The sequence below is a fragment of the Colletotrichum godetiae genome (genome assembly GCF_030913485.1).
Source record: "Colletotrichum godetiae strain CBS 193.32 chromosome Unknown BDP55scaffold_83, whole genome shotgun sequence".
Taxonomy (NCBI): Eukaryota; Fungi; Ascomycota; class Sordariomycetes; order Glomerellales; family Glomerellaceae; genus Colletotrichum; species Colletotrichum godetiae.
In genome coordinates, this window is record NW_026851331.1 from 88,023 (window position 1) to 113,605 (window position 25,583).

General features: G+C 52.9%; 14 protein-coding genes across 14 annotated transcripts; 8 read left to right on the forward strand and 6 right to left on the reverse strand.

Annotated features, from left to right (window-relative positions):
• Positions 1–533: 533 nt before the first annotated feature.
• On the reverse strand, positions 534–1,698 carry BDP55DRAFT_698740 (acyl-CoA thioesterase II; the record flags this gene model as incomplete). Its single annotated transcript, XM_060577808.1, has 2 exons — positions 534–1,352; positions 1,414–1,698. 2 exons carry the CDS (start codon positions 1,696–1,698, stop codon positions 534–536), a joined length of 1,104 nt encoding a protein of 367 aa, XP_060422620.1.
• A 1,770-nt stretch (positions 1,699–3,468) lies between these two features.
• On the forward strand, positions 3,469–3,798 carry BDP55DRAFT_638375 (uncharacterized protein; the record flags this gene model as incomplete). The annotated part of the gene is made up of 1 exon (XM_060573102.1): positions 3,469–3,798. One exon carries the CDS (start codon positions 3,469–3,471, stop codon positions 3,796–3,798), a length of 330 nt encoding a protein of 109 aa, XP_060422621.1.
• An 800-nt stretch (positions 3,799–4,598) lies between these two features.
• Positions 4,599–5,369, reverse strand: BDP55DRAFT_417440 (uncharacterized protein). Its single transcript, XM_060567419.1, has one exon. It carries the CDS (start codon positions 5,173–5,175, stop codon positions 4,711–4,713), a length of 465 nt encoding a protein of 154 aa, XP_060422622.1. The 5' UTR covers positions 5,176–5,369; the 3' UTR covers positions 4,599–4,710.
• Positions 5,370–5,532: 163 nt separating this feature from the next.
• Positions 5,533–6,753, forward strand: BDP55DRAFT_734592 (uncharacterized protein; the record flags this gene model as incomplete). Its single annotated transcript, XM_060580224.1, has 1 exon — positions 5,533–6,753. The coding sequence occupies one exon, from the start codon at positions 5,533–5,535 to the stop codon at positions 6,751–6,753; it is 1,221 nt and encodes a 406-aa protein (XP_060422623.1).
• Positions 6,754–7,564: 811 nt separating this feature from the next.
• Positions 7,565–9,106, forward strand: BDP55DRAFT_638377 (flavin-containing amine oxidoreductase; the record flags this gene model as incomplete). The annotated part of the gene is made up of 3 exons (XM_060573103.1): positions 7,565–7,801; positions 7,861–7,909; positions 7,962–9,106. 3 exons carry the CDS (start codon positions 7,565–7,567, stop codon positions 9,104–9,106), a joined length of 1,431 nt encoding a protein of 476 aa, XP_060422624.1.
• Positions 9,107–9,255: 149 nt separating this feature from the next.
• On the reverse strand, positions 9,256–9,837 carry BDP55DRAFT_698743 (OHCU decarboxylase; the record flags this gene model as incomplete). The annotated part of the gene is made up of 2 exons (XM_060577809.1): positions 9,256–9,312; positions 9,367–9,837. 2 exons carry the CDS (start codon positions 9,835–9,837, stop codon positions 9,256–9,258), a joined length of 528 nt encoding a protein of 175 aa, XP_060422625.1.
• A 311-nt stretch (positions 9,838–10,148) lies between these two features.
• Positions 10,149–12,239, forward strand: BDP55DRAFT_684294 (WD40-repeat-containing domain protein). The gene is made up of 5 exons (XM_060576396.1): positions 10,149–10,257; positions 10,310–10,354; positions 10,407–10,845; positions 10,906–11,363; positions 11,416–12,239. Exons 1-5 carry the CDS (start codon positions 10,245–10,247, stop codon positions 11,892–11,894), a joined length of 1,434 nt encoding a protein of 477 aa, XP_060422626.1. The 5' UTR covers positions 10,149–10,244; the 3' UTR covers positions 11,895–12,239.
• A 568-nt stretch (positions 12,240–12,807) lies between these two features.
• On the forward strand, positions 12,808–14,271 carry BDP55DRAFT_698745 (uncharacterized protein; the record flags this gene model as incomplete). Its single annotated transcript, XM_060577810.1, has 2 exons — positions 12,808–14,064; positions 14,116–14,271. The coding sequence occupies 2 exons, from the start codon at positions 12,808–12,810 to the stop codon at positions 14,269–14,271; spliced, it is 1,413 nt and encodes a 470-aa protein (XP_060422627.1).
• Positions 14,272–14,837: 566 nt separating this feature from the next.
• Positions 14,838–16,880, reverse strand: BDP55DRAFT_566336 (uncharacterized protein; the record flags this gene model as incomplete). Its single annotated transcript, XM_060570499.1, has 4 exons — positions 14,838–14,996; positions 15,198–15,287; positions 15,546–15,746; positions 15,906–16,880. 4 exons carry the CDS (start codon positions 16,878–16,880, stop codon positions 14,838–14,840), a joined length of 1,425 nt encoding a protein of 474 aa, XP_060422628.1.
• Positions 16,881–17,291: 411 nt separating this feature from the next.
• BDP55DRAFT_638382 (WD domain-containing protein) lies at positions 17,292–18,815 on the forward strand (the record flags this gene model as incomplete). Its single annotated transcript, XM_060573104.1, has 2 exons — positions 17,292–17,496; positions 17,545–18,815. The coding sequence occupies 2 exons, from the start codon at positions 17,292–17,294 to the stop codon at positions 18,813–18,815; spliced, it is 1,476 nt and encodes a 491-aa protein (XP_060422629.1).
• A 531-nt stretch (positions 18,816–19,346) lies between these two features.
• Positions 19,347–19,918, forward strand: BDP55DRAFT_698747 (uncharacterized protein; the record flags this gene model as incomplete). Its single annotated transcript, XM_060577811.1, has 2 exons — positions 19,347–19,492; positions 19,561–19,918. The coding sequence occupies 2 exons, from the start codon at positions 19,347–19,349 to the stop codon at positions 19,916–19,918; spliced, it is 504 nt and encodes a 167-aa protein (XP_060422630.1).
• An 86-nt stretch (positions 19,919–20,004) lies between these two features.
• Positions 20,005–21,088, reverse strand: BDP55DRAFT_708571 (uncharacterized protein; the record flags this gene model as incomplete). Its single annotated transcript, XM_060578104.1, has 4 exons — positions 20,862–21,088; positions 20,736–20,799; positions 20,094–20,685; positions 20,005–20,040 (listed from the first exon to the last, which is right to left on the reverse strand). Exons 1-4 carry the CDS (start codon positions 20,953–20,955, stop codon positions 20,005–20,007), a joined length of 786 nt encoding a protein of 261 aa, XP_060422631.1. The 5' UTR covers positions 20,956–21,088.
• Positions 21,089–21,554: 466 nt separating this feature from the next.
• On the reverse strand, positions 21,555–22,629 carry BDP55DRAFT_595217 (uncharacterized protein; the record flags this gene model as incomplete). Its single annotated transcript, XM_060570979.1, has 2 exons — positions 21,555–22,323; positions 22,406–22,629. 2 exons carry the CDS (start codon positions 22,627–22,629, stop codon positions 21,630–21,632), a joined length of 918 nt encoding a protein of 305 aa, XP_060422632.1. The 3' UTR covers positions 21,555–21,629.
• Positions 22,630–24,819: 2,190 nt separating this feature from the next.
• BDP55DRAFT_698750 (thioredoxin) lies at positions 24,820–25,290 on the forward strand (the record flags this gene model as incomplete). Its single annotated transcript, XM_060577812.1, has 1 exon — positions 24,820–25,290. One exon carries the CDS (start codon positions 24,820–24,822, stop codon positions 25,288–25,290), a length of 471 nt encoding a protein of 156 aa, XP_060422633.1.
• Between the last annotated feature and the right edge of the window lie 293 nt (positions 25,291–25,583).

The window sequence follows — 25,583 nt, forward strand, 5'->3', positions numbered from 1 at the left end:
GTGGGTTTTCTAGAGAGCCCGATAGAGGCTATGAGAGAAGGAACGGAGGTGAGAATGAAAAAAAGATGTTAGCACGGAAGTTACGAGTAGTGAGGGTAAGCACGAAGGGGTTATGTAGGCAATAACACAAGTCTTAAACGGTAATAGGCAAAGAGGATATGGCAAGAACGTTTTCAAGCCAGTGCGATCCTTCCTTTGATCGATCTTTAGATAGGTAGATAGTAAGAACGTCCTTAAACCACTAAGTGCGATCCATACTCTGAGCGATCTGTAGATAGGGAAAGGAAGGCACTATAGGAATATTCGAACCAGAGCGATCCTTCCTTTAAGCGGTCCATAAGAAGCAAGAAGATAATAAGATAAGGTGAAATGGTCTATGATGAGTATAAAATAGCTGAGCCATGGGTGTAGGGGTAGGATGAAAGCCTGATCTTCTCCTATTAGAATCTCATTTCTGTTTATCTATATCAACTCTATATAAACTTACACTGTTCTAACTTAGCCCTTCATAAGTCTACGTTCTTGTCATCTCATTATAGCTTTTGACTAATCTTATCCCCCTCTGTTCTCCGCTCTCGAAGTATGCCGTCTTGATACCCGGTAGCGACATGTACACCCTCGGGACTCCACATCTTACAGATCAATGTCCCTCGCCCCTGGCCAGTCCGAGGAAATGATGCCTCCTGAATCCACCAGCCATCGTCTTTCATCACGGCTTGGTCGACATTGACGTGGACAACAAACTTGTACGTTAAGCTGGCTGCGGTGCCCAGACTCCATCCGAGACCAACGTGGTTGCATATCATCAACAGCCCGTTGCGATCGGACTCGAATGCATGAACAGCAACATGAGAATTGGGATCGTCCGCTGGGAGAGGGCCTTTGAGACGATATAGGAGGAGTTCCTTCCTCTCTGAGACCGACTTTCCTTCATTGTAAGCCGTCAAGTCGACTTTGTGCATGTCAACAATGGGAAACGTTGTCTGGCCGACATCCGGAAACATGGCTTTGATTTCTTCCACGTCAACCGCCGGTGCGAATGGCCAATCTTGTGGCGACTTGGTTGACAAGATTTCGGCGAAGCGTTTTTGCGGTGGCTCTTCCTGAGAAACGACTCGGGCTTCCTCTGGCCGTTTGAAGGTGCATATGCAACTGAAACAGATGTCACCCAAAGGCCCTTCAGCATCCTCAAGCAAGAAGCTGTCTTCGTAGTGGTCGCGTTTGCTCGTCTCCTTTGGTTGGCGCACAGTCACCAGGCGAGAGCAGAATGTCCGGCTAGTCGAGAGAACGGTGACCTCATATATGAATGGCCTGTCTGACTTGGCGGCAGCTGAGAAAACTCCTTGAATGGCCTTGCTGTGGTGTTAGCGATGGGTCCATCTTCCACTTAAATGCATTGGTTTCCAATCTCACATGAAGCCCGAACCCCCCGGACTGCGTCCCGGATCCTTCAGGTTCCTCTTCTTTCACAGCTCGGCTTGCAGCTAGCGGTGCCTGACAGTAAACATGGCCCCCATATGCAGCTCGAGGATCTGCCTTGGACCCGCGGCCTTTGCCGCCAACGAGTTCAGATCCTGGTACCCAAGCTGGGTAAAGACTCATGTAACGCTTGACGATGCCACCTGTCGATGTCGTATGATTTGGGGTTGTCGGTAGTAAGGCTAGGGCCATAACATCGTTAAACAAGAGTTTAGACATAGCGAGTGGCGGGGTTACTGAACGGAAACAAGAAGGAAACAAGTAATATTGCTCGGGGCAGATTGACGAAATCGCGGAATATGACGAGGGATCCTCAAGCGGCTTTTGAAATAATTTCTACCTGTCAAAAATGACGAAACGTTGGAGCTTGGAGAAGGGATTGTCTGGTTTGAAGTTAAGCTTCGGGGTTCAGCTTAGCTTTCCCCAACAACCCTCTGAGACCAGGACGAGATTGTACCTCGGGACGAGGAGCTTTGTGGCGGGGGCCGTGGCCGTGCGGAGCTGCTCTTCTTCCTTCTCTAGGACTGCAGACTTCAGAGAATCACGGTGCGGAGCCGAGGCACCCCATGTGAGGGGAATCCCCCAGATGATTCTTAGGGGGTCGGCTAGTTTCCCACGCCGAGTCCACCGCTTCATTCCAAGGACCGCCGCGGCACTTTGTGGGGATACCGGCTTTGGTCTCCGGGGAATACCCATAATTACTCGGCCTGGATACAACATGAAAACAACGGTTGCCGGTGATTCTGTACCGGAACACGACGGCGTACAAGCGGCGGGCGGAATTCACAACATGTGGCTGATGTAAGACGACCTTGCAGCGCTGCACACAGCTGACAAGAAATGGCCCTGCTGCTACCATACCCTGGACTCTAGAGGTCAAAGCCGCTGCTACCCTCTCAGACCCTGCGGGATGATGGATCTGTCCCACCTGTTTGCCCAAGCTTCCGCTGACATGATGACCCTTGGGGCCATCAGCGACCTGTCTTTCCAACTGACCGAGAACGAACTTCAGCTGATTTTCTGATCGGGTTGCCTTGTCACCTTACACATGCAGTTTGGCGCCGCTTTGGCCCCAGTGTCCCTGAGTGAGCAGAAAATTTTGATAAGTGATGGGAATTGTGGCCGCTTGGCCCTGAAAGGTAGTTGAATAATGGACTGAGTCCGTCTGGGGCCTTGCTGACTCGAAAAAGACTGGGATTGTCATGCAACACGTCGCAGCCTGCGGGCGCTCCAGGCGATGAATTTATTCACTTTGGGATGTCAAAGTCTTGGTATTCGATTCGAGCCTTGAAGGGTAAGCAAGCAAGACAGAGAGAGAGTTGATGCGATAGGATTGATCTAGGAAGAGAGTAAAGAAGCAACTGCCTAGTGATAAGAGAACTCTATGTTCGGACTTAAGTTACCCTCTTGCTGACAGCCATGCCATCGATTTCTGTCTTCAAGATGGGGAAACCCGAGATGGGGTGTATACCCTGGCTCTTCTGATGTCTTTGCCGCAACTACTAGTCTTACTCTCACCAACCTGTAAATGTTCATTTGTCACTAAGCTCATTGGCCAACAAATACTCCCTCGCCTACCTAGGCTACGGTACATTACTTTAGCTCAAAATCGCTCTCAGCAAATAAATATTCTGGACCACGCGTGACCCTCCCATTTCGAACTTAGCGGCCTAGTGCCACCAACTTTGCAAGCAAACGAACAGCAGCCATCCGCGACTGAGCAGGCTTAGGGCGGGGGAAGGATACGCATTACCGTACGATGCCATTCCTGGCATCCTGCATTCGAGGTCTCGCCTCGCCCCCTTTCTCAGCTGTGCTGGCAGCCGATGAGCGGTCTCGGAACAATTCTCGTTGGATACGCAGCGGCGAGCGCTGCATTATGCACCCCGTGGTGATTGACAACAGGCGTAAACGCACGCACAAAATAGGAGGACCAAAACCTGGGGGATGGTTGGACGAGGCTGGTTTCCCCGCAAAGTGTGGTAACAAATGGGAGTTTGCTGGCGTCACATCGGGATTGTGCTTGGCTGCTCCTTTTGTGGTATTGCATCCCGTGTCGCTTTGGCCGTTCGAGGCTCTCGGTACTCAAGAAGCAACAGGGAGGGGAGCAAGGAGACCGATGTTTTTGACGGGGAGGCAAAAGAGCAGATCATCCGTCTCGAGGTATTTTCTACTGACATGCTGGTTAATACATCGAGCACGGGTACTGCAGACCTATCACCAGAGACTCAACCCTCGCAAAAGTGCCTGACGACCTATGACGAATCTGGCAACCCAAGGGTATGGGCTCAATTCGACAGCAGTACAAATGAAGAATGAGGCCCTCGAGCTAACATCACATTTGAGTGCTGCGATATCGCAAGTGTGATCAAAGCGGCGATGAAAATCCAGCAGAGCGGATGACCCAAGCCACTTGCGCGGGAAAAAGAAACGTTGACTCTTAGTGCCAGGTCCATGAAACATGACCGGAAATTCAGAAATTGCACTTGCTTGCAACATCGGAGATATCCAACCAAACAAACTTGGATAGTAATCACTCAGACGCACTGGAATGTGAGGAAAACAGCCAAAAGCTTGCCGAGTGGCGAAGACTTTTGTTGGTAAGCACCTGGACTACGGTAGCTGGATATGTGTGCAGAAACACAGCCCACATCTTGTCTTGGAACCTTGGGTGAGATCCTGCCACAATTCCCAGCTTCTTCTGTCGACGCATGTCTTTGCCCAGCTTCCGAGCGTCCGTTCGATAGGCAAATGGGGAAGAGGTCAGCAAACCAGTCGGTGAAGAAAGTGGCCTAGGTGTTCTCTTATGCGGCTTGTCACATCGCCTCTGGCCGGACAAAACCACCCGGTCCGGGGTGCAGGAAAACATGTCTCTACCTCCCTGTCTACAGTAGTATCTATCCGTACGGACCTGACCTTTAGTCACAGGTCGGCATTGCTTTTCTAATGCATAACAAGTGTGTAAATAGCAGCTCGATTCCTGAACCATTCTTGATAGTATGAGCATAGTCTAAGGGCCTAGAATACCTGGTTGCGGTAAACCTTGACGCGCTTCAAACACGGATGTAATAAAGCCACGGAAGAACCATGAGTATCTGCTTCTTTGGCCTGCTGTATACCAGGCTACACAGCATGCGTACTTCACTCGAATAGATACAACCTCTAATCCGTACCCAACGCATGTCCGTCCATTGCCTGAAGGCTGAAAACGCCCCAAATTTCCTGCCCATGTCACTCGCATCTCCCCCCCCTCGACCCCAGACCGGGGTCGGTGCAGGACCGGGGGTGACCGGCGCATCCCGACCATCTCATTCGCCCCTTGCCAGCTTTCCCCAGGTCTCTGCCCATTCCTACCTCCGCGACCCCTGCCGCCTCTCCCTCACACGCCCACACATCAGTCAACCACGAATTTTTGTTTTTCTTAGCCCGTCCTGTCAATGGGTAGCACAGCTCCCGGGCTCTCAAAAAGAGAGGAGAAGGGGGGTGGAACACGAACTGGTCACGTTCAATGTTTGAATGGGCGGTTCCGCCCCGTCGGTTTGTGCTGATCTCCCTTCTCGCTCTGTGCCTCTCCCCGCTTTCTATGCATTTACCTGAGAACCCGTCTGACGGTAAACGTGTACGGAGCACGGAGAGTAGATAGAGCAATAAATAGAAGACGGGGTCTTGTGCTTGTCTTGCAGCTGCGGACGGCATCAACCTTTTCGCCTTTCCCGCTCTCCCCACTCTCAGTCACGCATCCTGCTAGGAAGGTCGCTCGCACTTAGCGTAAGGGTCTTTTCTCGTCATCTTCCTTGGTTACTCCACTTCAATCTGTCATTCTTTTCTTGTGCCGCTTTAACCTTTCGACGGACTTTGTTAATCTTCTGTAGGGTCACCTGGCCTCCATGTTGGCAGCGGACGGTAGTTAGATCGGGCGTGGGAGTGGCCGTGGGATATGAACCGGCTCTCTGAGCATCGTTTCCTGTCAACGCAACTCAATTACCCGGAAGAAGCGAGTGATCCCCTTCTCCCATTCGAGCGAGAGGTATCACCAGAGACAACAAGATAACAATGGTGGTTGAAGTCGGTTCTTTGAACCGCAATGCGTTGGAACCTTTCAAGACGTGGCGCCTCGGGAGTTCAGCTTGCGAAGACGACGGCGGTATCAACATCGATTCTCACCTCTTCTCACCACAGGCTCTGAGAGAATGTGCCAAGCATCATGCCAACTGCCCTTCAGCTACAATTTTCAGACGTACCTTGGTTACCACGAATGATCATGGCCCGGAGCATGAGCCAAAAACATCTGCAACAACACCCACTGGGACTGCCCAGACAAACACAACCACCCCTTCACCGACCACTCCACCGATGGTACCATCTTTCGTCTTCATCACCAGCCAGGAGGAAAAACCAAACTTCGTTTTCTCGAGTCAACCGCCATCATCCAAAAGAGTGAAGCGCTGCAGAGCCGAGTCCGATGTTGACGGCCCATATACAGCCGGGCTGAGTTGCAAAAAGCGTCGCTTGAGACTTCATCTCATAACAAGTAGACTCTCTCAGCCCTACTCCTTACCCGCAACACACATCATCAACCGTGAAGCTAGTCCTTTGGGCGACAAGCGTTTCGTGAAGCTGGCTGCTGTGGCCACGTCGCCCGAGGTCGGAAAACAGGGCCTGCTTCGAGAGAGCTCCATCATGTTGAGAGCGGCGGTACTCAATAGAATTCGGCTTCGAGTTCGGAATGAGGCGACGCAGCGTGGTGATATCGGTGTCGCCGTCACAGCCGCGAACGCAGCCGTGCTTCACCACGGCCAGCAGCTAGCCACGGGAGCTAGGTTTGTTGCACAATCGCCCGCACACCCAGAACACCGACAGCAACCACCACCAGCTAGAGTTATTTTGATGCGACCGGGGATCTCGCCAGGTACTCCTCATCCAACTGGTTCCCTATCCGTCCAGGCACAGAGAAAACCATCGCCTCCGTGGACGCCTCAATCGACCCGAATACAACCTGTATCGCCGAGGTTGAACCCAACCCGGTCACCGGTCCTAGCTCCTTCAAGCACAATGCTGGATGAGATGGAGGATGACGGACTTTTGGCGTTTCCCACATCAACTCACGAGTGTTCCTACGCATGGGCCGATGACGACGATCTGGAAGATGTGTATTCTGACTTTGGAGCCATTTTCGGAGGATCGGAACAGACTGGCGAGACCGAGGACGATGGCAATTCTTACGAGGAATATCTCGATGAATTGGATGGCATTTCCTGGGTCGGTGGCAGATAGCGCTGTTGGATAACGGGTGAGGGAAAATCAGCTTGGGTGTTACCAAGTTTAAAACAAAAGCAAGGAGGGTATCAGAAACCCCAAGGAGCCCGCCGAGGTAGACAAAAGGCATCGAAACCAGACTGGGTTAATCAACGTGTGGACGACATCCAAGGAGGGTCTACTGGACCAGGCTTTGAAGTCGCAGGGTGGTCAACTGGCTCTGTCCAAGGACATGCGAAATGAGCGCCGTAAGCAGGTTACTCACTGCCATTGTTGGCTTGACAAGAGAAGAGAAGATCCGGGCATTATGCTCGATTGACGATGGCGCTATGAAGCAGACGGAGAGATTGAGCCGCAGCTCTGGTATAGAAGAAAGTAAATAAGAAGAAAAAAGACTCGTTCAAAGGCAATACTTGCCCACAGGAAAGCTTATGCTTCAAGCTGTCTTCAATTCCGTCTCAAGTTCCGCCCGGAATTTAGACATCCCGAAAGCCCAGAGACTCAAACGAACTCACCTTGGAATCTGGCTGAAAGACGTGAGTCGTATCGAGGGATTCTTCGTATCGAGGGCTTTTGTATTGGCAGCGGGGTGTAGCTGAGGGTGAGAATCACAGTCGAGGGACCATGACCCCCCCACCAGTTCCGATGGTCGGCCCGGTCGGACATCTTCCCGGGCCCCGCCGTGACGTTGGGCCTGGGGGGACGGCGGGGACACTGGGGGCGGGGCGATTTAACCAGGGCAGCTGAAGCACGACATCGTCAGGACTATTGTCCAGTATTTTGTTCAACGTTCAACTTCAGACATATGTTTAGACGCAATATTGTAACGATGAGCAATCAAGTTTTGGACACAATCATGATCGGGGCCGGCTGGTCTGGCGCCGTTGCCGCCCGGGAACTTGCCAACAAGGGCCGCAAAGTATTGGTGCTTGAGGCTAGAGACAGAACCGGAGGACGCGCGAGTACGTGGGTGAAGAGAGATGCCAAGATTGATGTTGGATGTAGCTGGATTCACGGCTACAAAGAAGGAAATCCTGCGAGATATATTGCCCAAGACTTCGGCGTTGTGAGTTTGACATGGAAAATATTGGGTGAAAGAGGTGACAAGCTAATGAGATCAATTAGGCCGCTCACCTGCCCAAGGCTGCCGAGGGTGTGATTTACGGTCCAACTGGTGCGTGAGACTCTTACCCATATACCACAACGTTTGTATTGATCAAGACTAGGCCGTCTCTCGAGCTCCGATGCAGACAACCTCCGCGCATCCCTTGGTACAGCTCAAGCGTCTTTGAAGCTTCCTCACCCAGCTCCCTCCCCATCAACCTCGCTCGCGTCCGCCCTTCTAGCTGAGAACTCAACTCTTTTCTCAGCTTCCGCATCGGGTTCTTCCCAAAACGAGCTGGCAGCTGCCCTTGCCCGCTCCCTCGAGATTCCTCTGGGACTCAAGCTCGAGAAAGCTTCTCTGAAGTGGGCCGGCTGGGAGACTACCACCGCGTTTGGCGGTTCTGACGCCGCCCCTGAGGGAGGCTATGAGTCTTTGGTCAACCAGGTTCTTGATGACGCCAAGGCTAAGGGCACCGAAGTAAAGCTGAGCACAAAGATCACTAGTATTTTACAGAGCCAAGATGGAGTTGTAGTTGTTGACGCCAATGGCAACAAGTTCACGGCAAAGACGGCCATTTCTAGCATCCCGCTCGGTACCCTGAAGACTCTGCCCGAAAGCACCTTCAACCCTGCGCTGCCGCTGCGCCTACAGGAGGTAATCAAAGGCACCCACGTCGGTGTTCTGGAGAAGCTTCTGCTTCAGTACCAGACGGCTTGGTGGCCCGAGGCCGACAAGGCTGGATCCTACACTTTCTTGCCTACATCTACGAAGCCCGTGACGGAGAGCTCTACCCCCGCCGAAATCTTTGAGGCATCGACTCTCGTCTGCGCCAACTTCGCTGGCCCGTCTCTCCCCGGCCCTAGTCCGACCTTGCTGACGTACCTCTCCGAAACGCCCGCTACTGCACTGCTCCGCTTCGACCAAAAGGAAGTTGCGACTGCCTACCACAAATTCCTCGTCTCTCGCTTCAAGCCATCATCTGAGCCTGCGGAGCCGGTCGAGACCAACTTGACCAACTGGTTGACAGACGAATTCTCCCGCGGTGCCACGACTACCCCGTCAATTGTTTCAGAAAATGGTGAGCGAAGCCCACTTGACTTCAAGGAGCTGAGCAGACCTGTTTGGGATGGGAAACTCGGATTTGCCGGTGAGCACACTGAGATGGAGAATCGTGGAAGCGTGGCTGGCGCAGTCGTCAGCGGCTATCGTGAGGCCGAGCGTGTCGGCAGACTTTTGAGACTGCTGGATGAGAATGCGAAGTTGTGATGAGGTTGAAGATAGTGTTGGACGATGTTCTCATGTAGGCAAGCTAGATTTGGGTTGTGCTATAGGCTTAGATGGGGTTTGGATAGTTTTCTAGGAAACAAATCGGATATTTAGACCCGAGAGGTGCTTCTGATTTGTGTCTGAGCCGTTCATCCCGAAGCGGCCAGAAGCTTAGCTGCACGATCTTTGGCAATATCACACATGGCCTACTATCTTATTAGAAGAATGTCTACAGGATCTAAATTCAATGGTGTACTTGCCTGTACGGCGGCGAGCTCCTCGAGAGCCAAGTCACCACGCGAGATACGAGCACGCATGTTTTCCATTATTTCCGGCCGACCTCTACCGTTGACAAATACAACGTAACGAAGACCTGGGAACCTTGCCTCATACTCGGCGTTCAGCGCAGCCAGTTCAGTGGCATCTCCGCTCTGGAGTTGGGCTTGCTCTGCGGCGGACTGAGCACTTTCAACCTTCTTCGCCCCAAGGCGTGGGTGTGAGCCGATGATTGAGTGCAGCTGTGCTTTTTGCGTAGGGTCGGTCATTAAAGCCTCAAAGATCTTTTGAGCTTGATTGATAAATTCGTCGTAAGACTGGAATTGTGTTGCAGAAATGAACGGGAGGAGAATCGCGTGGATCGCGGGGCTCGGTTCGAAGAGTGCATCCAAGATCTTGGTCTGTTGCTCCACGGGGAGGGAGTTGAGACTATTGACGTCGGGTAGGGAAGCCATGCTGAACTGCAAAACGCACTTGGTTGTTTGACTTATGATGAAGCAACGAATGAGTGACCGTTCATACCAGCGTAGTCTCAGCTATCGAAGGGTACCTCTGCAACCTATTTAAGGCAAGGTGCTTGGTGAAGTAGACCTCGGCGTGACTTCATGCTGCGATGGAAGATAAGATAGCGATAAGATAAGTCAATGGAAGACGGGAGGCGCCGATGACAGGACACCTGCCTGGTACCGTACCGCAATCCGCTGGAAGCTACACGTGATGGAGTGGCTCGTGCTTGCCAGCTACGAAGCAAGACCCACATTGCCTTGGAACTGCAGGTGCAGCAAGGCTGAAGTTTTGTTTTGGAAGGGAAAAGTCGACGCGAACCAACTTTGAGACGGCCCATATCGCGACATTCGAGACAATGCTGTGCGCAAGTAGGTTGAAATACTCGGGAATGTCTTGCGCAATCGCTGACTGCTTTCTCAGTTTCTGGAGAAGCTCCTCGGGAGCCCGTTGCCTCAAAGAAGTCTGGTGCGTGTTTTGCGCCTGTTCGCGTCAACCCCAAAATGCTGACTGTGACCAGGCACCGTCTTCGAGAAGCGATTGATCGAAAAGTACATTGAGGAGAATGGAACGGAACCTGTTACTGGCGAAGCCCTGACGATCGAGGACCTCCTTCCTTTGACGCAGTCCCACGTTGTCCGACCCCGACCCCCGACGCTCACTTCGATTCCGGCCTTGCTTGCGACATTCCAGAACGAGTGGGATGCAATTGTTCTCGAGACTTTTAACCTGAAAGAACAACTCGCGAGGACACGGGAGGAGCTTGCCACAGCTTTGTATCAGCACGATGCCGCAGTCAGAGTGATTGCGCGTCTGTCAAAGGAGCGGGACGAGGCCAGAGAGGCGCTTTCCAAGGTCAGCGTCAGCGCTGGAGCGACAAATGGGGATGCGATGGCCATTGATTCGGCCGAAGGTCTCCCGGAGGAATGGGTTGAGAAGGTCAACGCAAAGCATCAAGAGTCAGTCTTCAGCAGGCACAGGATTGGGCAACTCTAGAATGGTTTACTAACAAGTCACAGACTCTCCAAGAGCCGCAAGAAGCGTCCGGTCCCCGACGGCTGGGCCACATCCGATGACGTTGCCTCATTGGCCACTATGGCATCCACTTCAACACCGGTTTCGAACGTCTCTTCTCTTGCAACCGAAGGAAGCTATGCTGCCATCAGTGGTCGTGGAGGAGATGCTGCGATATACTCTGTTGAGGCAGACCAGGTCGAGCGCCAAGTCGCGGTCAACGAGCCGGTTATCGACTCTGTGTGGACTGGGAGCAAGCTCATCTTTGCTACAAGCAAGGGATCGGTGAAGGTCTTCGAGAGCGGTAGCGAAGTTGCGTCAATCTCCGAACACGCAGGCCCTGCGACATCCTTGAGCCTTCACCCTACCGGCGATCTGCTCGCATCCGTTGGTTCTGACAAGAGCATTGTCTTGTACGATCTCAACACTCTCAGGAAGATTAGCCGTGTCTACGCCGACGCTGGTAAGTCAACAACGCATCGTAGTACTCCCAACACACTTGCTAACCTGCGCAGCCCTGACATCCTCTGCTTTCCACCCCGATGGACACCTCTTCGCAGCTGGAACCGTTACAGGCGAGATTAAGCTCTTCATGACAACGACGCTGGAGGTTGCGGCTGCGTTCGACCTTGGAGCCCCTGTCGAGGCTCTGACTTTCTCAGAAAACGGCTTCTGGCTTGCGGCGACAGCCAAGGGTCAAAGCTCAGTCACCATATTTGATCTGCGCAAGGAGGGAGAGGCTGCGAAGGTCAAGACACTAGAGACCGGCGGACCCGTGCAGTCACTGGCCTGGGATTACAGCGGACAGTTCCTGGCTACTGCGGGTGCCGGCGGCATTACTGTCCAACAGTACACCAAGAGCTCCAAGAAATGGTCAGAGCCCCTCAGAACGTCGGTGGCTGCATTGTCGGTCCAGTGGGGTGCTGGGGCCAAGCAGTTGGTTTCGGTCAACGAGGAGGGCGTCGTTTCAGTATTTGGAGTCAAGCAGGAATAAGCAGACATTTATGTCCTGCGATTTGTATTATAAGCAATGGGGACAGGAGAGTCTCAACTAAAATGATATCCGATGTCTGGGCTCACAAGGTATGAAAACTCTGGTCATGCGAGGAATAGTGCAAACGATCGATCTTCAAGGCTAGCCGCCATCTATCAAATGGATGGCTTGCCGGACTCTTGTTGAAGATGCCATGAGGTACGTTGAGGCAAGGCAGTCGGTGATCTAGGGTGTGCTGAGGCGAAGGTGCATAACGCTTTCTTGACCCTTTTCGGGACTATGACATAATCAATCTAGGGACAGTGTATCCGTAAGGTACCTTGCAATTGCATGGAGACAATGGAGAATGCAGGGCAGCGTCGCTTAGCAAATATTCCGCCGCAGACTGCAGTTACCTCCACGGTAACAGGCTCACCTTACCCTGAAAGTCCAGAGGGGTTCCTGCCTTATCGGCGGTGTTTGCCCCCTGCACAGTGCGTGTGTCCCAGCTTATCTAAGGCTGAAGCACCAAACCATCCGTCGCTCTTCCCGCTGAATGGCCTAGACCCGCACTTAACCTTTAACCGCCACCAACAACACCACGACCACGACGGGCAAGTCCAAGGACCTCGCCTCTTCCTTGTGCTGTGAAGCGCCCTCGGATTTTCTTCCTACCTCCGCCTCTCGATCACACCAACAGCTTCCACGGGATGGTCGCTTTACCCTTGTGTCCGTCGTAGGAGATTTACTTCTACTTCACGTCTCCCGACACGACCCGACCTGAATCACGACTACGACTACGACTCTTCTCCCGCACTCTAGACGCCTACCCGAGGACAAGACGGTTTGTGCGTGGCCACATGCTGACAGGAGCTGCCGGACTTAAGCTAATTATTACTCCAGCGCCAACCCATATTGGCTCGATAAACGTAATATGAGCTCAGTTTCTCCACCATCTTCTCCATCGACGTCGCCTTCTTCGGTTCGGCTCTCTCCGATTCCGCTTTCACCGTCAATATCACCTTCTCCCTCGCCTGATCAAGAACTTTACGACGATAGCGACCTCGAGCCCATCTACCCAGGCTACATTCCCGAATCCTCCTCCGACGTAGTGGATCACCGTTCAAGCATATTCGACTCCGAAGCCGACGCTCAAGTGGATTGGGACCCCGAGTCTGATTCACCATCAAATACACAGCCTTCAGACTCTGATTCAGAGTCTTTAATGTCACTCGAGATCAACCCCCACGATCCGCTATTTAATGACTCGGATCCTTTCTCTCCCGACCTCGCAGACGAACTTGAGCTTGCGCTTCTCGCCGAAATGGATCAGTTGCCAGATCTTCGTGGACAAAGGATGCCACCCCCAGGCGCCAGAGGAGAAGGCATGCGAGGCCACTATGGAGGCGGTGCGGCTCGTCATAATGGCTCGGGCGATGTCCTTGTGGACCTGGAGTTGTATGTCGAACAGGGAAGAAATGAGAGAAGACCTCAAAACAACCAAAATGGCCCTGCGGATGTCATCGATTTGACCAACGAACCCGACAGCCCTGTCCAGAGACACGCGCCTCGACCTCCGACGAACCCCAGAAGGCAACACTCCCAAGGCAGGAACCCGCCGTCTTTCGCGCGCAGCGATAGTAGTATCCTCGCCGGCATTGCACCACCCGTCATCGACCTTACGGACGACTCCCCAGAAGTTCCGCGACGACGTGCACCGCCTCCGCCCCCCCCTCGTCAGCGCGATCGCAGTCGACAATCGGTCGGATTCACGTTGAACCCAAGTGGTGCATTCAGTGGGCTAACAGCCGGAATAAGGCGTTCGCTGTATCCTTTCAGCTTCCTTCCTGGTGCTCCTGACAACGAGGTACAATTGCTCGGCATGCTGCACAACCGCATCAATCAAGGAGGAGACCTGAACAACCCCCTTGGAAATATTCAACTCCAGTACGAGCACGGTGCTTTTGATCAACGCGCCGAATCACCCAAGCCAGTCCACCAAGCTCCGCCTCCCCCTAGACCCGGATACACAAGGGACACCGCCTCTGATTTGGTCGTGATATGCCCCGCATGCAACGAGGAGCTGGCTTATGACCCTGACGTGCCTATGAACGCGAAGCAACCTGCGCGCAAGGGTAACAAACGGCAACGCAGCGAGCATCACTTCTGGGCCCTGAAGGGATGCGGACATGTAAGAATCAAGACCTGTCGCATTCCACTCACTTTACTAATACTGTGCTAGGTTTACTGTGAAGACTGCTACGAGAACCGCAAGCCAATAGCTAAACGCCCAAATACTGGATTTGGGCGCGATGACGATAGCAAACTCATCTGTGCGGTTGATGGTTGCGAAACGCAGGCTACAAACAAGACGGCCTGGGTCGGAATCTACCTTTGAGCTACGGCGTAAAGTCAGGCAGAGTGGTCTTCCAAAGAGACATGAATGAGAATTGGCGTCATCCGGTTAAATGGGTGGCATTAGGTTGGCGTTTGGGGTTGGAACGGCATCGCATGATCGGTCAGAGATTCCCATGGTCACGGTATAGGGTTACTTTCTCCCTTCAATTGAAGGGCTTGATATTTGAGGAGTCCAGTGAGAGGGACAAGGTCTCTCAGCGGATGGTTTACCTTATAGCGGCACTCGCTGTACATGATCAAGGTCACGCGCACATATTTTGAGCGGCAGGGGAGCGCAGACCAATCCCCTGTACAGAGTCCTCTCGTGAATAATTTTCAGTCGCTCCCATCCATCATCGTGAGACTCTCTCTTAAGTTTGGTACTTCTACTATTGAAAAGAGAAAAAGTCTATTGCGAATGGAGAAACCGACATGCTCGTGTTTCTGTCTAGTGGGTATAAGGATTCCAGAAGTGCCCTCCTAATGCTAAACGTTCACGCGCTGTGATGCTCGGGTCTTATCATGGCGTCTGTTTGATTCGCCCCTCTCGTGTATGCATGCATCAAGTCAAAAATCATCCAAGTCATCATCCCAATCTATAGAACCCAAATCCATCTCTATGAGTGGTGAGGCAGGGTTTACTGCCGATCCTCCCGACGATGACTGCGTCATGGCCTTGGCCGGGGACTCTATATCCAGCACCTCCTGAGACGACATCATCAGGTCCTGAGTGCATATCAAGGGAAAGAAGTCGTCAAAAAGAGGCATAGCTTTTGCAGCTGCGGGTTTTGGTGCTGGTGGGTGGTTGCTGCTAAGTTCTTGAAGGATGCCACGCTTTGCGAGCCGGCTAGGTACAGGAAGTGGTGGAGCATCATGTCGCTTGGCTGGAGGCGTGTTGTATGTTGCTGAAGTCGATCTATTTGCGACCAGTTTTGGGCCGAAAGCCCCTTGAGGCATTGTGTTTTGATTCCTCTGTGGTTCTGACATTTGTTCCCCTTGAGCCAATCCATGTCGGTTCTGTGGCTTGTCCTTGATAAAGTTTGGTGCTTGACTGACACGGACCTGTGCCTCTGTCTTGGCTAGCTGGATATGCCGTGAACTCTTTGTATTTTCAGATTTTTGTACGACCGGGAGGCTGGTCTTTGCTGGTGGTAATATTCTTTCATGCGCCAAGTCCCTTGCCTCCTTGGGCCGGCTGAAAGGTTGGGTAGGCCCCTGAGTAGGAGCCTGGTTTGGCATGGAAGTGCCGGATCGTAACGTTAGTGTAGTTTGCACTGAATCAGAATCCTCCTCAAGCTCTACAGCAAGTTGTGAAGCTGTTGGAAAGAAGTCGTCAAAGCAATCTTGAACAATTGTTTGTGTGCTGGGTGGAGGCATCTGCGGCAATGGCCTTGGTGGCGGTGGTGGTGGTGGCATCTGTATTGATGGTGCAACTGGCGATGGTGCAATTGATGGGATGGCCATATTCGTCAGGGCCTTTTCTGTTGCGGCTTCGACTTTGGATTTCCGTGATATAACTGGAAATGGAGGCATCGCTGGCAATGGCCTTGGTGGCGGTGGCATCTGGTTTGATATAACCACTGGTGACGGTGCGATTGCTGGTATGGCCACGTTCGTCGGGGGTTTGTCTGCTACAGCCTCAACTTTAGGCGTCTGTGATGGTACTGGGGGTGGAGGCATCGCTGGTAATGACGTTTGCGGTGCAGAACTTGCTGATGGCAACTCTTTTGGCGGCGGGACCTCTGTTTTGATACGAACAGAAGGCTGGATAGAGGGGTTTTGCTTGAAGATCTTGTGCCGAGGTGGCTGATGGGTTGGTAATGTCGCTTTGGGCATCATGAAGGGCCTTGGTTTGGACTTTGCAGCAGGTCGTGAAGGAGGTCTCACGGGAGTCGTTACTGCTGGAGTCTTTTCTGGCACCGAGAATAGCGGCTTGAGGGTGGGAGGTAAGGTTGGTGGCTGTCGTGATAGAGCGTCTTTGTCAATTGGCTTTGGTGCCACACTCTCAGCCGCAGGTGGTCTTTCACATGTAGACGTGCCCTGAGGAGGTGGCATGGCCGACTTTGGTATCTGTGAAGGACAAGGTGGTGGTGCCATGGAGTTAATTGAGGGTTTCCGCTCTTCTGTTGACTCAGTTGGAAGGGGAGGTTTGGAAGCTGCGGTTGACGCCAAGGTGTTCGGCTTGATATCGGCCAATATAGCAGGTGTAATCTCGGGTTTTGGTATAGGTTCCCCAGACGAATCTCTCTTCTTGTGTGTACCGTTCCCTCGTACGAAACGCGCAATCGTGTCTTGACTTGGTCGACAATCGAATAAAGGCTGCCCGGCCCTTCGCCTGTTCTCTCGGGCCTCCTCTTCCTTGGCCTTTTTTCGATCTCTCGCTGCCTTGGCCTTGACGGCGGCACGTTCCTTTTCCAGCTCCTTGCGAATCTCCTCTTGTTTTTCCTTCTCCCACTTCCGTTGCTCGGCCTTGGATCGTTTCGGTTCCTTGTTTGCCTGCTTGTATAGTTTCTGGGCCTGCTTCGACGTCATCGGCGGCCGGTTCGCAGGGCCACCGACGCGCCCGGGGGCGTCTGGAATGACGGCGAAGGTGTTCTGCTGCGGCGCCATGATGCCGGCGATCCTCTAGACGGCATTGTCGAGTGGGAACACGCAGGCGTAGCTCGCCAGGCGAGAGAAGGAGCAACAATCAAGCCTAAAATGCTCTGGTGTTCAAGGTCTCATCAGACATGGCGGGGCAATCAACACCGACGTGACGGGGATGCGCCTAGAAGCTGTGGAATGACGGGTGACGCGACGCACATACGAGATCACGTGCTGTAGTCTCCAAGTCAAGCCACACTTAAACGGACCCCTGCGACCGTTCAATTCATAAACAGCGCCACGCGGGGTACCGTTGCCGCCACAAATCGCGGGGCCTTGATTTTTTTTTCTGCAGCACTAGCATTTTCGTAAGTCACAGGCTTCGAGGAGCAGAGAATCCTGACTGTCAATTCCAATTTGTTCACCAACAACAAAATCATGTCGAAACGCTCAGCAGACGTCGAGATGGGGGACGCCCCCCTCAAGGGTGGTGACCGCCCTGAGGGTATGGAGATTGACGAGAAGGCCCCCGACATGGGCGAGTTCGAGGACGAATTCGAGGATGAGTTCGAGGAGGACGAAATCATGGAGGCCGGTGTTGATGGACGGCCTGACGCAGAGAGGGAGGCCGAGGAGAGGGAAGGTATGATCGCAACACTCTTGTGACTCAGATCTTAGCTGACTGGTATAGCTGCTGTTGACCAAGGCACTTTCATCGTCGGACGAAACAAGCTTGAAGCTGGCCAGACACTTGCGCCCGACGTGTCTACCTACGAGATGCTGCACAACTTGAGCTCACCGTGGCCCTGTCTGTCTTTCGATATCCTCCGCGACAGCCTTGGCGATAACCGCAAGGTCTACCCCGCCACCATGTACACCGTGGCTGGTACACAAGCAGAGAACGCCCGGGCTGGCGAGAACCAGCTGATGGTCATGAAGTTCAGCGGTCTGAGCCGTACGGAGAAGGACGACGAGGACTCTGACGACGACGACGAAGATGGTGACGAGGACGCCGAGCCCATCCTTGAGCACAAGGCGATCCCCCTGAACTCGACCACGAACCGAATCCGCGCCCACCAGATCCCCTCCCAGGACGCTTCCAGACCCCCCACCACCCTCACAGCCACAATGACCGAGTCATCCAACATCTTTATCCACGATATTACTCCTCACATCTACTCCTTCGATAACCCGGGCACAGTCATCTCCGCGCAGCAAAACAAGCCAGTGTCGACGATCCGCGCCCACAAGGCCGAGGGCTATGCTCTTGACTGGTCCCCCCTTGTCCCCAGTGGAAAGCTCCTCACTGGTGACAATGATGGCCTCATCTACGTCACAACACGCACCGACGGCGGCGGTTTCGTCACTGACACTAGGCCATTCCAGGGTCACACCAGCAGCGTCGAGGAAATCCAATGGAGTCCCTCAGAGCAGTCCGTCTTCTCGTCCGCCTCGAGCGACGGCACAATCCGCGTCTGGGACGTCCGCAGCAAGAGCAGAAAGCCTGCACTTTCAATGCAGGTCAGCAACCACGATGTCAACGTCATGTCGTGGTCGCCTCTCACAACGCATCTGCTCGCCTCGGGCGCGGACGATGGTGAATTCGCCGTCTGGGACCTGCGCCAGTGGAAGCAGAGCTCTACTTCGGCGGCCGACAAGCCCTCGCCGATTGCCAGCTTCAACTACCACAAGGAGCAGGTCACGAGTATCGAGTGGCACCCCACGGACGACAGTATCATCGCAGTTGCGGCGGGCGACAACACTGTTACCCTGTGGGACTTGGCAGTCGAGCTGGACGACGAAGAGAGCAAGGACACTGGCGGCGTCAAGGACGTGCCGCCTCAACTGTTGTTCGTCCACTACCTGTCCAACGTCAAGGAGCTCCACTGGCACCCCCAGATCACTGGTGCCTTGATGGCAACTGGTGACGAGTTCAGTGTTTTCCGTACGATTAGCGTTTAGACGGATGGTTAGTCAAAAGTTAATGGGATACCAACTTTGTTTGTTCATGATGGATGACTTTTTGCGTGTTCAATTTGCTGCTACACTCGGATTTGAAGAACCTTGCATGGCTCAGGCGCCACATGGATGAGGAGCCGATTGGTAGGAATCAAAAGTCGTATGCTTTGTTACACAAAGCCTTGGAATCACTCGTATAACGCAAGATGGTTGATGTTTGCTTCTTTTGGTAGGACCCGTTCGTCACATGGAAGTGTTTATTCCAGGTGCAATATTGGATTCCGGGCACGAGACGGAGGGAATCTCCTTGGAATCCTCCTTTGAGTATCCAGAAACGGTTGAATATTCGGGCAATCCTTTCAAGTTATCGTGGTTGTCGAATGTTGCTTAGATTCTCGAGGCAAGGGGCGCGAGGCCGAGCGTCTTCGACATAAATGAAGAAGATGCGTCGCTTCATCTACAAAAATTCCCAAACAACAAGAACCAACAATCGACAGTATCATTGACATACTCCTCAACATCATACTCTACAACATGCGGTATCTTGCAAGTCTGGCTCTCCTCTGCCATGTGGTACTTGGTGCCCCTTCTACTCCACCGAGCGAGCACGCCGCACGCGCAGCAGTCTTCAAAGTCGACAGATTCTTCGCGGGAAGCCTTCCACCAAACAGAAGAAACTTGTAAGCTAGACTAAGAGACATCGTCGGGTACACAGTTGCAAACACAATGCTGACATGATCCGAAACAGTGTCATATTCTCGGTCCAGCCAACCCCTGGCGCCGACTTCGCCAACTGCACCATTAACACGGATACTGGCCCCAAAGTACCAACGGTCGACAAGATGGTCTGCACTGACATCAACTCCATAACGTGGAGTCTGGAGCCGATGGGGACGGGGATGCAATTCAGTGTCTGGTGGGCTTTCACCAGTCATGCTTCGTCGCTAGGCGGGATACACCTCGACGAGTCGTACTTCAAGGACACGACACTCGCAGATGGGAGCACGTCACAGAGCTATATCGGACCGCATAAATTCACTTTGGATACGACCATGGTGATGAATAATCCTGGGGGGAAGAGGGAGATGGGAGAGAGCATGGAGTAATCGTGGCTTATGTTTTTGAAGTAGTACAGAGAGAATAATGTGTTTGGGTTGCAGGCTTGATGTCAAGGAAACATGCCTTGGTAATACTAGAGGTCTGCGGTCGAACCTCCGTAGGAGTGTATCTAGTTCTGGTTAGTTTCGCAGGATTATCTGGCCAAAGTCAAGTTTCACTCACAGTCTGATCAAAACAGCCAGTGGGCGTCTGATACAGATATGCCCCCGTGTTGACAAACACTTCTTGATTCTCGCAGACAAGCCATGCAGCCACGTTGGGCCTGTTGATATCCGGGGTACTCCATGTAAGCGTATCACCCTGGAAAGCAAAAGTTCCATATGTGCCCTTGCTTGTACTAAACCACGTCTCCAGCTTTCTCTGTGTCTTGTCTGTCGGGTTCTCGACATTGAGGTAAAGCGGTGATGACCCAGTCAGGTGGACCAGCTGACCATCCTCAACTTTGAACTGACCTGCACTGCTGGGTGAATCGAGGTAGGCTTTGCTGGGCGTGCCAGTGGGCTTGGCCTGGAGGTAGCTGTGGAAGTTGGGCGAGGCCACGGCACGGATCCAGTACCATCCAGAGACAAGAGTTGTAGGTACGGAGTCGCCGCCAACTGTAGCCGTGGTGGTCACAGTCACAAGGGTGGTGGTTGCGCGAGAAGTTGTGCGAGTGTTGGTGGCCGTTGCGATGGGGGTGGTTGAGGTTGAGGTAGGTCTGCTGGAAGCGGTTGTGGGCGTACTGGATCCTGGGATGCACTGTGAGTAGTAGGGGCTATTCCAATGGTCAGCGGATGGCTTGAGGAGATAGAATGAGAACCTTACTTCAGAATCGAACAGGTATAGCCGCTGGCACAACTTGTGGCACCAGTCCAACCATTGCCGCCACCTGCAATCGCGTTAGATACTGACTCCAGCATTACCAGGTGTGGCGGAACTATCATGACCTACATTGTCCCCAAGCTGGCGCTGTAGTCTGTGCTATCACAGGACTCACGAACAAGGCCGCTGATAGCCCGGTGGCCAAGAATCGTAGTATGCTCATCTCGAAAGTTTCACTGGGATACGAACGTTGTTTGTGGAGGTTGTAATAAGATAAGTTGACAGCTTGGCGAACGAATGAAGTGGATGCCAAGTTTGAACGATTATATACTTGTGAGGGACCAACGAGATCTCTGCTCACGTTGCATTCAATCTCGGAAAGCCTATCAGCTGAACGAGACGGACGGAACTGGCTGCTCCTCTCCTGATGATCTATGATTTTCCTGCGACGAGAACTCCGGTACAACGTCGTCTATGGGCGGCGTTGGAAAGTGTACAATCGACCAAACTTGTCGTGGGAACGGCGTCCCGGATATATTAACTGCAGACCGTGAGGTTGCAATTCAATTGATGCCCGGAACCAATATTAGAGTAGAGCCTAAAAGAGATTACGTTGAACGGTATACGTGCTTGAAGGGGTGCTCTCCCGGAGGGTACTCTTCCGGGCCGGAAGTGGCTGCCGGAATCCCGGGACCAAAGCCACTTTCATTGGGCAACATGAGACTCTCATTATGACACCAGCCTTTGGACCTGTCTGGAGATGAAGTGGCTGAACCATTTGAGATACTGTCTATCATTTCAAACAACAACACGCGATGTAATGAGAGGTGGATGAAGTCAATTTAAGAGGATGACCTGACGGCGCGAGCTCTCACTTGGTCGGCGGCATACACTCGATCAAGTCGCAGCACGACCAATGAGTCCGCTCAAGAGATCAAGTAGAAAGGGATCAAGCCCTAGAACCCCAGCACCATAGCACAAGAGCTGCCAAAACTCCGACCGGTCATCACCGCCACTCTCCAATGAACCGATACAGTTCCCGCCTCCAGTTGCGCCAGCGACAAACGTCAGTGTCAACAGAACCCAGCCAATCGCATCTTCCATACAAGTACTGCCTGAAGGCTGCCGAAACTCAATTGTGCGGCTGCTATCGTGCCCTAGCAAGCGGGCGAAGTTCCACTTGTAGACTTTGCCGTGAACAAAATCTCTCTTCCTTCCGTGTGCTCTTCCATACGCACTGGATGCCGGGAAGAGGCACATTGCTTCCACGACGGCGGTCGTACCTCTCTGAGCTGCCACGTCAAGGATATCGAGACAGTCTTCAAGGGTCTGGCACCGAGAGAGCACCGGGTTCCGGCGGTTACTTTGGCACCAGTAGGCGGAAGCTCTGTCTTTCGGGACGAGGGCATCGAAGCAGGGCTCATATGTTAAGATTGCCTTGCCCAAAGAGGCCAGTTGGAATGAAGAGAACTCCTGGTCCGCCTGGCTGACGTGTACGTGAGTGCTGCACTGGGGGAGCATCTGAATAGTCGAGTGCTTCTGGACAACAGAAAAGATGTTATCTGCATCGGAGAGCCACTGAGACTCGAGGCTGAAGACAGGGGAAACTAATTCAAGTGCCCCTGAGTTGGCTCAACATCAGCATCTAGGCCTTTTCGCGTCATTCGATACACTGACAGTTGTTCTTGGCAGCATTTTGAGGGATCGTAATCTCTTGGACAATGGACCACTTGCGGTAGTTCCCACCCACCTTTTCCTTGACATGATTGCTGACTCCTTTCTTGGCTAAGCGACTGCTGGTGTCTTGTGCCATGGACAGCCAGTTATTGTGCTTCTTGCTGCTGTTGAGAGATAACTCAAGCTCGAAACCAAAGTTGAGGGTCTGGTAGCTGGACATCTTGGATGAGGTTGTGTACAACGACGATATTGGAGCGTGAGACTTGGTATAGGAAAAAGAAAAGGAAAGGGCTTGCTATCTTCGCGCCCTCACTCGAAAAACACGGGACGATGTCTTATATCCGACGTCTCAAGTGAGTACCAGGTAAGATCCACATAGTCTTGAGCGGTTTGGGATATGTCTATCGCTCATTGAGCTTGCCTGTGCGCCTATCCCGACTCACGTCGGCCAACTTCACCAATCTCGCGGCCGTTTCAACAGCCTTCTCGGCAATATCACCACTTAGACGACCGTCCTGTTCGACGTGATACATACTGCCCCTGAAACTTGAGATACAGGACCTTGTAATCGCGTCGAAGGTGAGCCAAGAGAAGGCGGCCACAGGCTTGTATCGACCGATGCCACTTCATGGTCCGGCGAGACGCTCATGGCTAGCGCTTGATGCTATTCAAGAATAGCTACTAGCTATTTGAAACGGTAAGGATAAGAGGAGCAACTACCCCTGAGGCTCAACTCAACCTCGAGCCGTGGAGGTTGGGGGCCAAACAAGGCCAGACTACACACATCTTACTTGTTTCTGAATGAGGGTTGGCTGTCAGCCCAAGGCGCTTCGAGCCTTCTGGAGGTAGCCTGGTCTTCCAGGGGCAAGATCAACCTCGATAAGGTCAGAGCCTGCAGGGTCAGTACAAGACTAGACCAAAGATGGCCGACACCACATGAGATATCCCCGACATCCTTGGAAGGGGCACATGGCCTCCCAAGAGCCTTTCGCGCTGAACTAGGCGCCTGTGACGATCGTGAAGGTGTGAATGATCAACGTGGAGGGGCGGTGAGAGCCGTGGATCGAGTTGGGAGTAAGGGGGCGACTGGCGCTTTGAGGTCTGGGGGATTGCGACTTTGCGAGACACCTAATGGGGTCATCTGACGCAATGTCAAAGGGTGAATGAGGGGTTGTTGGTCAATGGACTCAAAGATCCTAAACAATTTGTCCAAAAGAGCCGCCAAGGGCAGACAAACATTTTGTTCTGCGAGCCAAGGGTGTTGGTAGAGTCCCCTTATACCGTGTGTTGCCGTCACTCCACGATGGCCGGCCGCTGGTGGTGTGGGCGTTTCGCGAGATCGTAAGCTTCCCTCATCACATATATGGGGAGTGTTAAGATGCGATGCCCACCTTGGCCTCACGCTGTGGGCGCTTGCTGATGGAAGAGACGGTGATATAGTAGGTCCTGGTGCTCTTTACCCTGAAAGAGTATATGATACAGCGAAGTCACCTCGCAAACAAACGTCAATTCGGCAGAGCTCGTGAAGTCTGAAAATGAAATCAGTAACATCGAGGTCAAGAACAGGAGTAAACATGGGGCGACCGAAAGAACGATGGTGTTGATTGAGATTGATCGGCAAGAGATCAACGAAGGAAGGAAATGAAACGATTCTGAACATCATCGCAATGAGAACTACACCAGTTGCAACATACTCACAGGGACCATATACGGCTTCTCGCGTGCCGACGAAGTGTTCAGCACAGATAACGGAACGTCACTTGGAGCGAACAAGAAGTTATCAGGATCCAGTGACTCGGAAACCATGCAGAAGAAACCGATTCGGCGGCCTGCATTGCTAGACAGATGGGCCAGCGATCTGGAGCACATGCAGCAGGCCGCCCTGGGAGAGCCAAAGGTCGATCCAATGGGCAAGGTGCTTTAAGTGCAAGGTGCAAGGTGCAAGAGATGCGATAGTGACAAATTGGTTGCAGCGGCGGGTGTGGAGTTCTCGGGCGCCTTTGAGTGAAGGTGGACAGCGCGGGGCACAGCCAAAGACCGAGATTAGTGTTAGGCTCCCCCAACGCTCAAACGCAGGTGGCCGCTCCTGTGCCCCGGAGCACCTGGAAGGTTCCTCGGCCGCTGACCCCACATTTACCGCTGGAAAGAGAAGCTGACGAGATCACTGCCGTCGCTGACGAATGCTCTCACTCATTCTCACTCTCACTCTTGCGCTCACTCTCATAATCTTTTTGAGTGAACTAAATTCGTGTGGCGAAAGCAACTCTATAAAAAATCACATACAACAGCTCATCGACAAGGGGATAAGTACACGTAACAAGACATCTCTCAATCACTTTGCGACAGACAGCGACATCCAACCCTCATCTCGTTTCGCGACAAAAAGCTTTCACGTACCCAAGCCGCCAAAATGGTCGTCCTCCACGCAACGAATCTCACAGAGTTTACGAACCTCCTCTCATCAAACACATACCTCGTCGCCGACTTCTACGCAGACTGGTGCGGCCCCTGCCACGCTATCAAACCGATATACGAATCCCTCTCAAACACGCACGGCCAGCCAGGCTCCCTTGTCTTCGTTAAAGTAAACGTCGACTCCGCTCAGGATATCGCCCGACGCTATGGCGTGACCGCGATGCCGACCTTCATGTTCTTCGAAAATGGCCAGCCCTACAACGGCGGACGGAGCGTCATCCGCGGCGCCGATCCCAGGAGCTTGCAGACCACCGTTCAGGAGCTGGGTGGGCTGGCCAGGAGGAAAGCCGCCGCAGCCGCCGAGAAGGACGTCAAGCCTGATGATGGTTCCACTGTCTCTGGCGGCTACACCCTCGGCGGCAACACGGGCCCGAGGTCGGACTGGAAAATGTCCTTGAGGGGGTGATTGCCGCCGTCGCGTTTCTCATCATTTCGAGCACACACTCACACCGCGGCTATCGCGTCGCTATGCACATGGACTTAGAGGACGTGGTGAACTGTTGGTTATAGTGTAGCGAAAAATATCAGATTTGTTCCATTTTTCTCAAAACTTTTCGTGCCCTTAATCCCTCGTTTGCGCCGCTTTGTTGCTTTGTTTAGCCGCCCAGAAAATGCTACCCGATTGAAACCGCTAGACTCGCTGGTCTGTATGTATGAAAAAAAAGGAAGAACAATGAAAATATATACCGTCATCTTCGA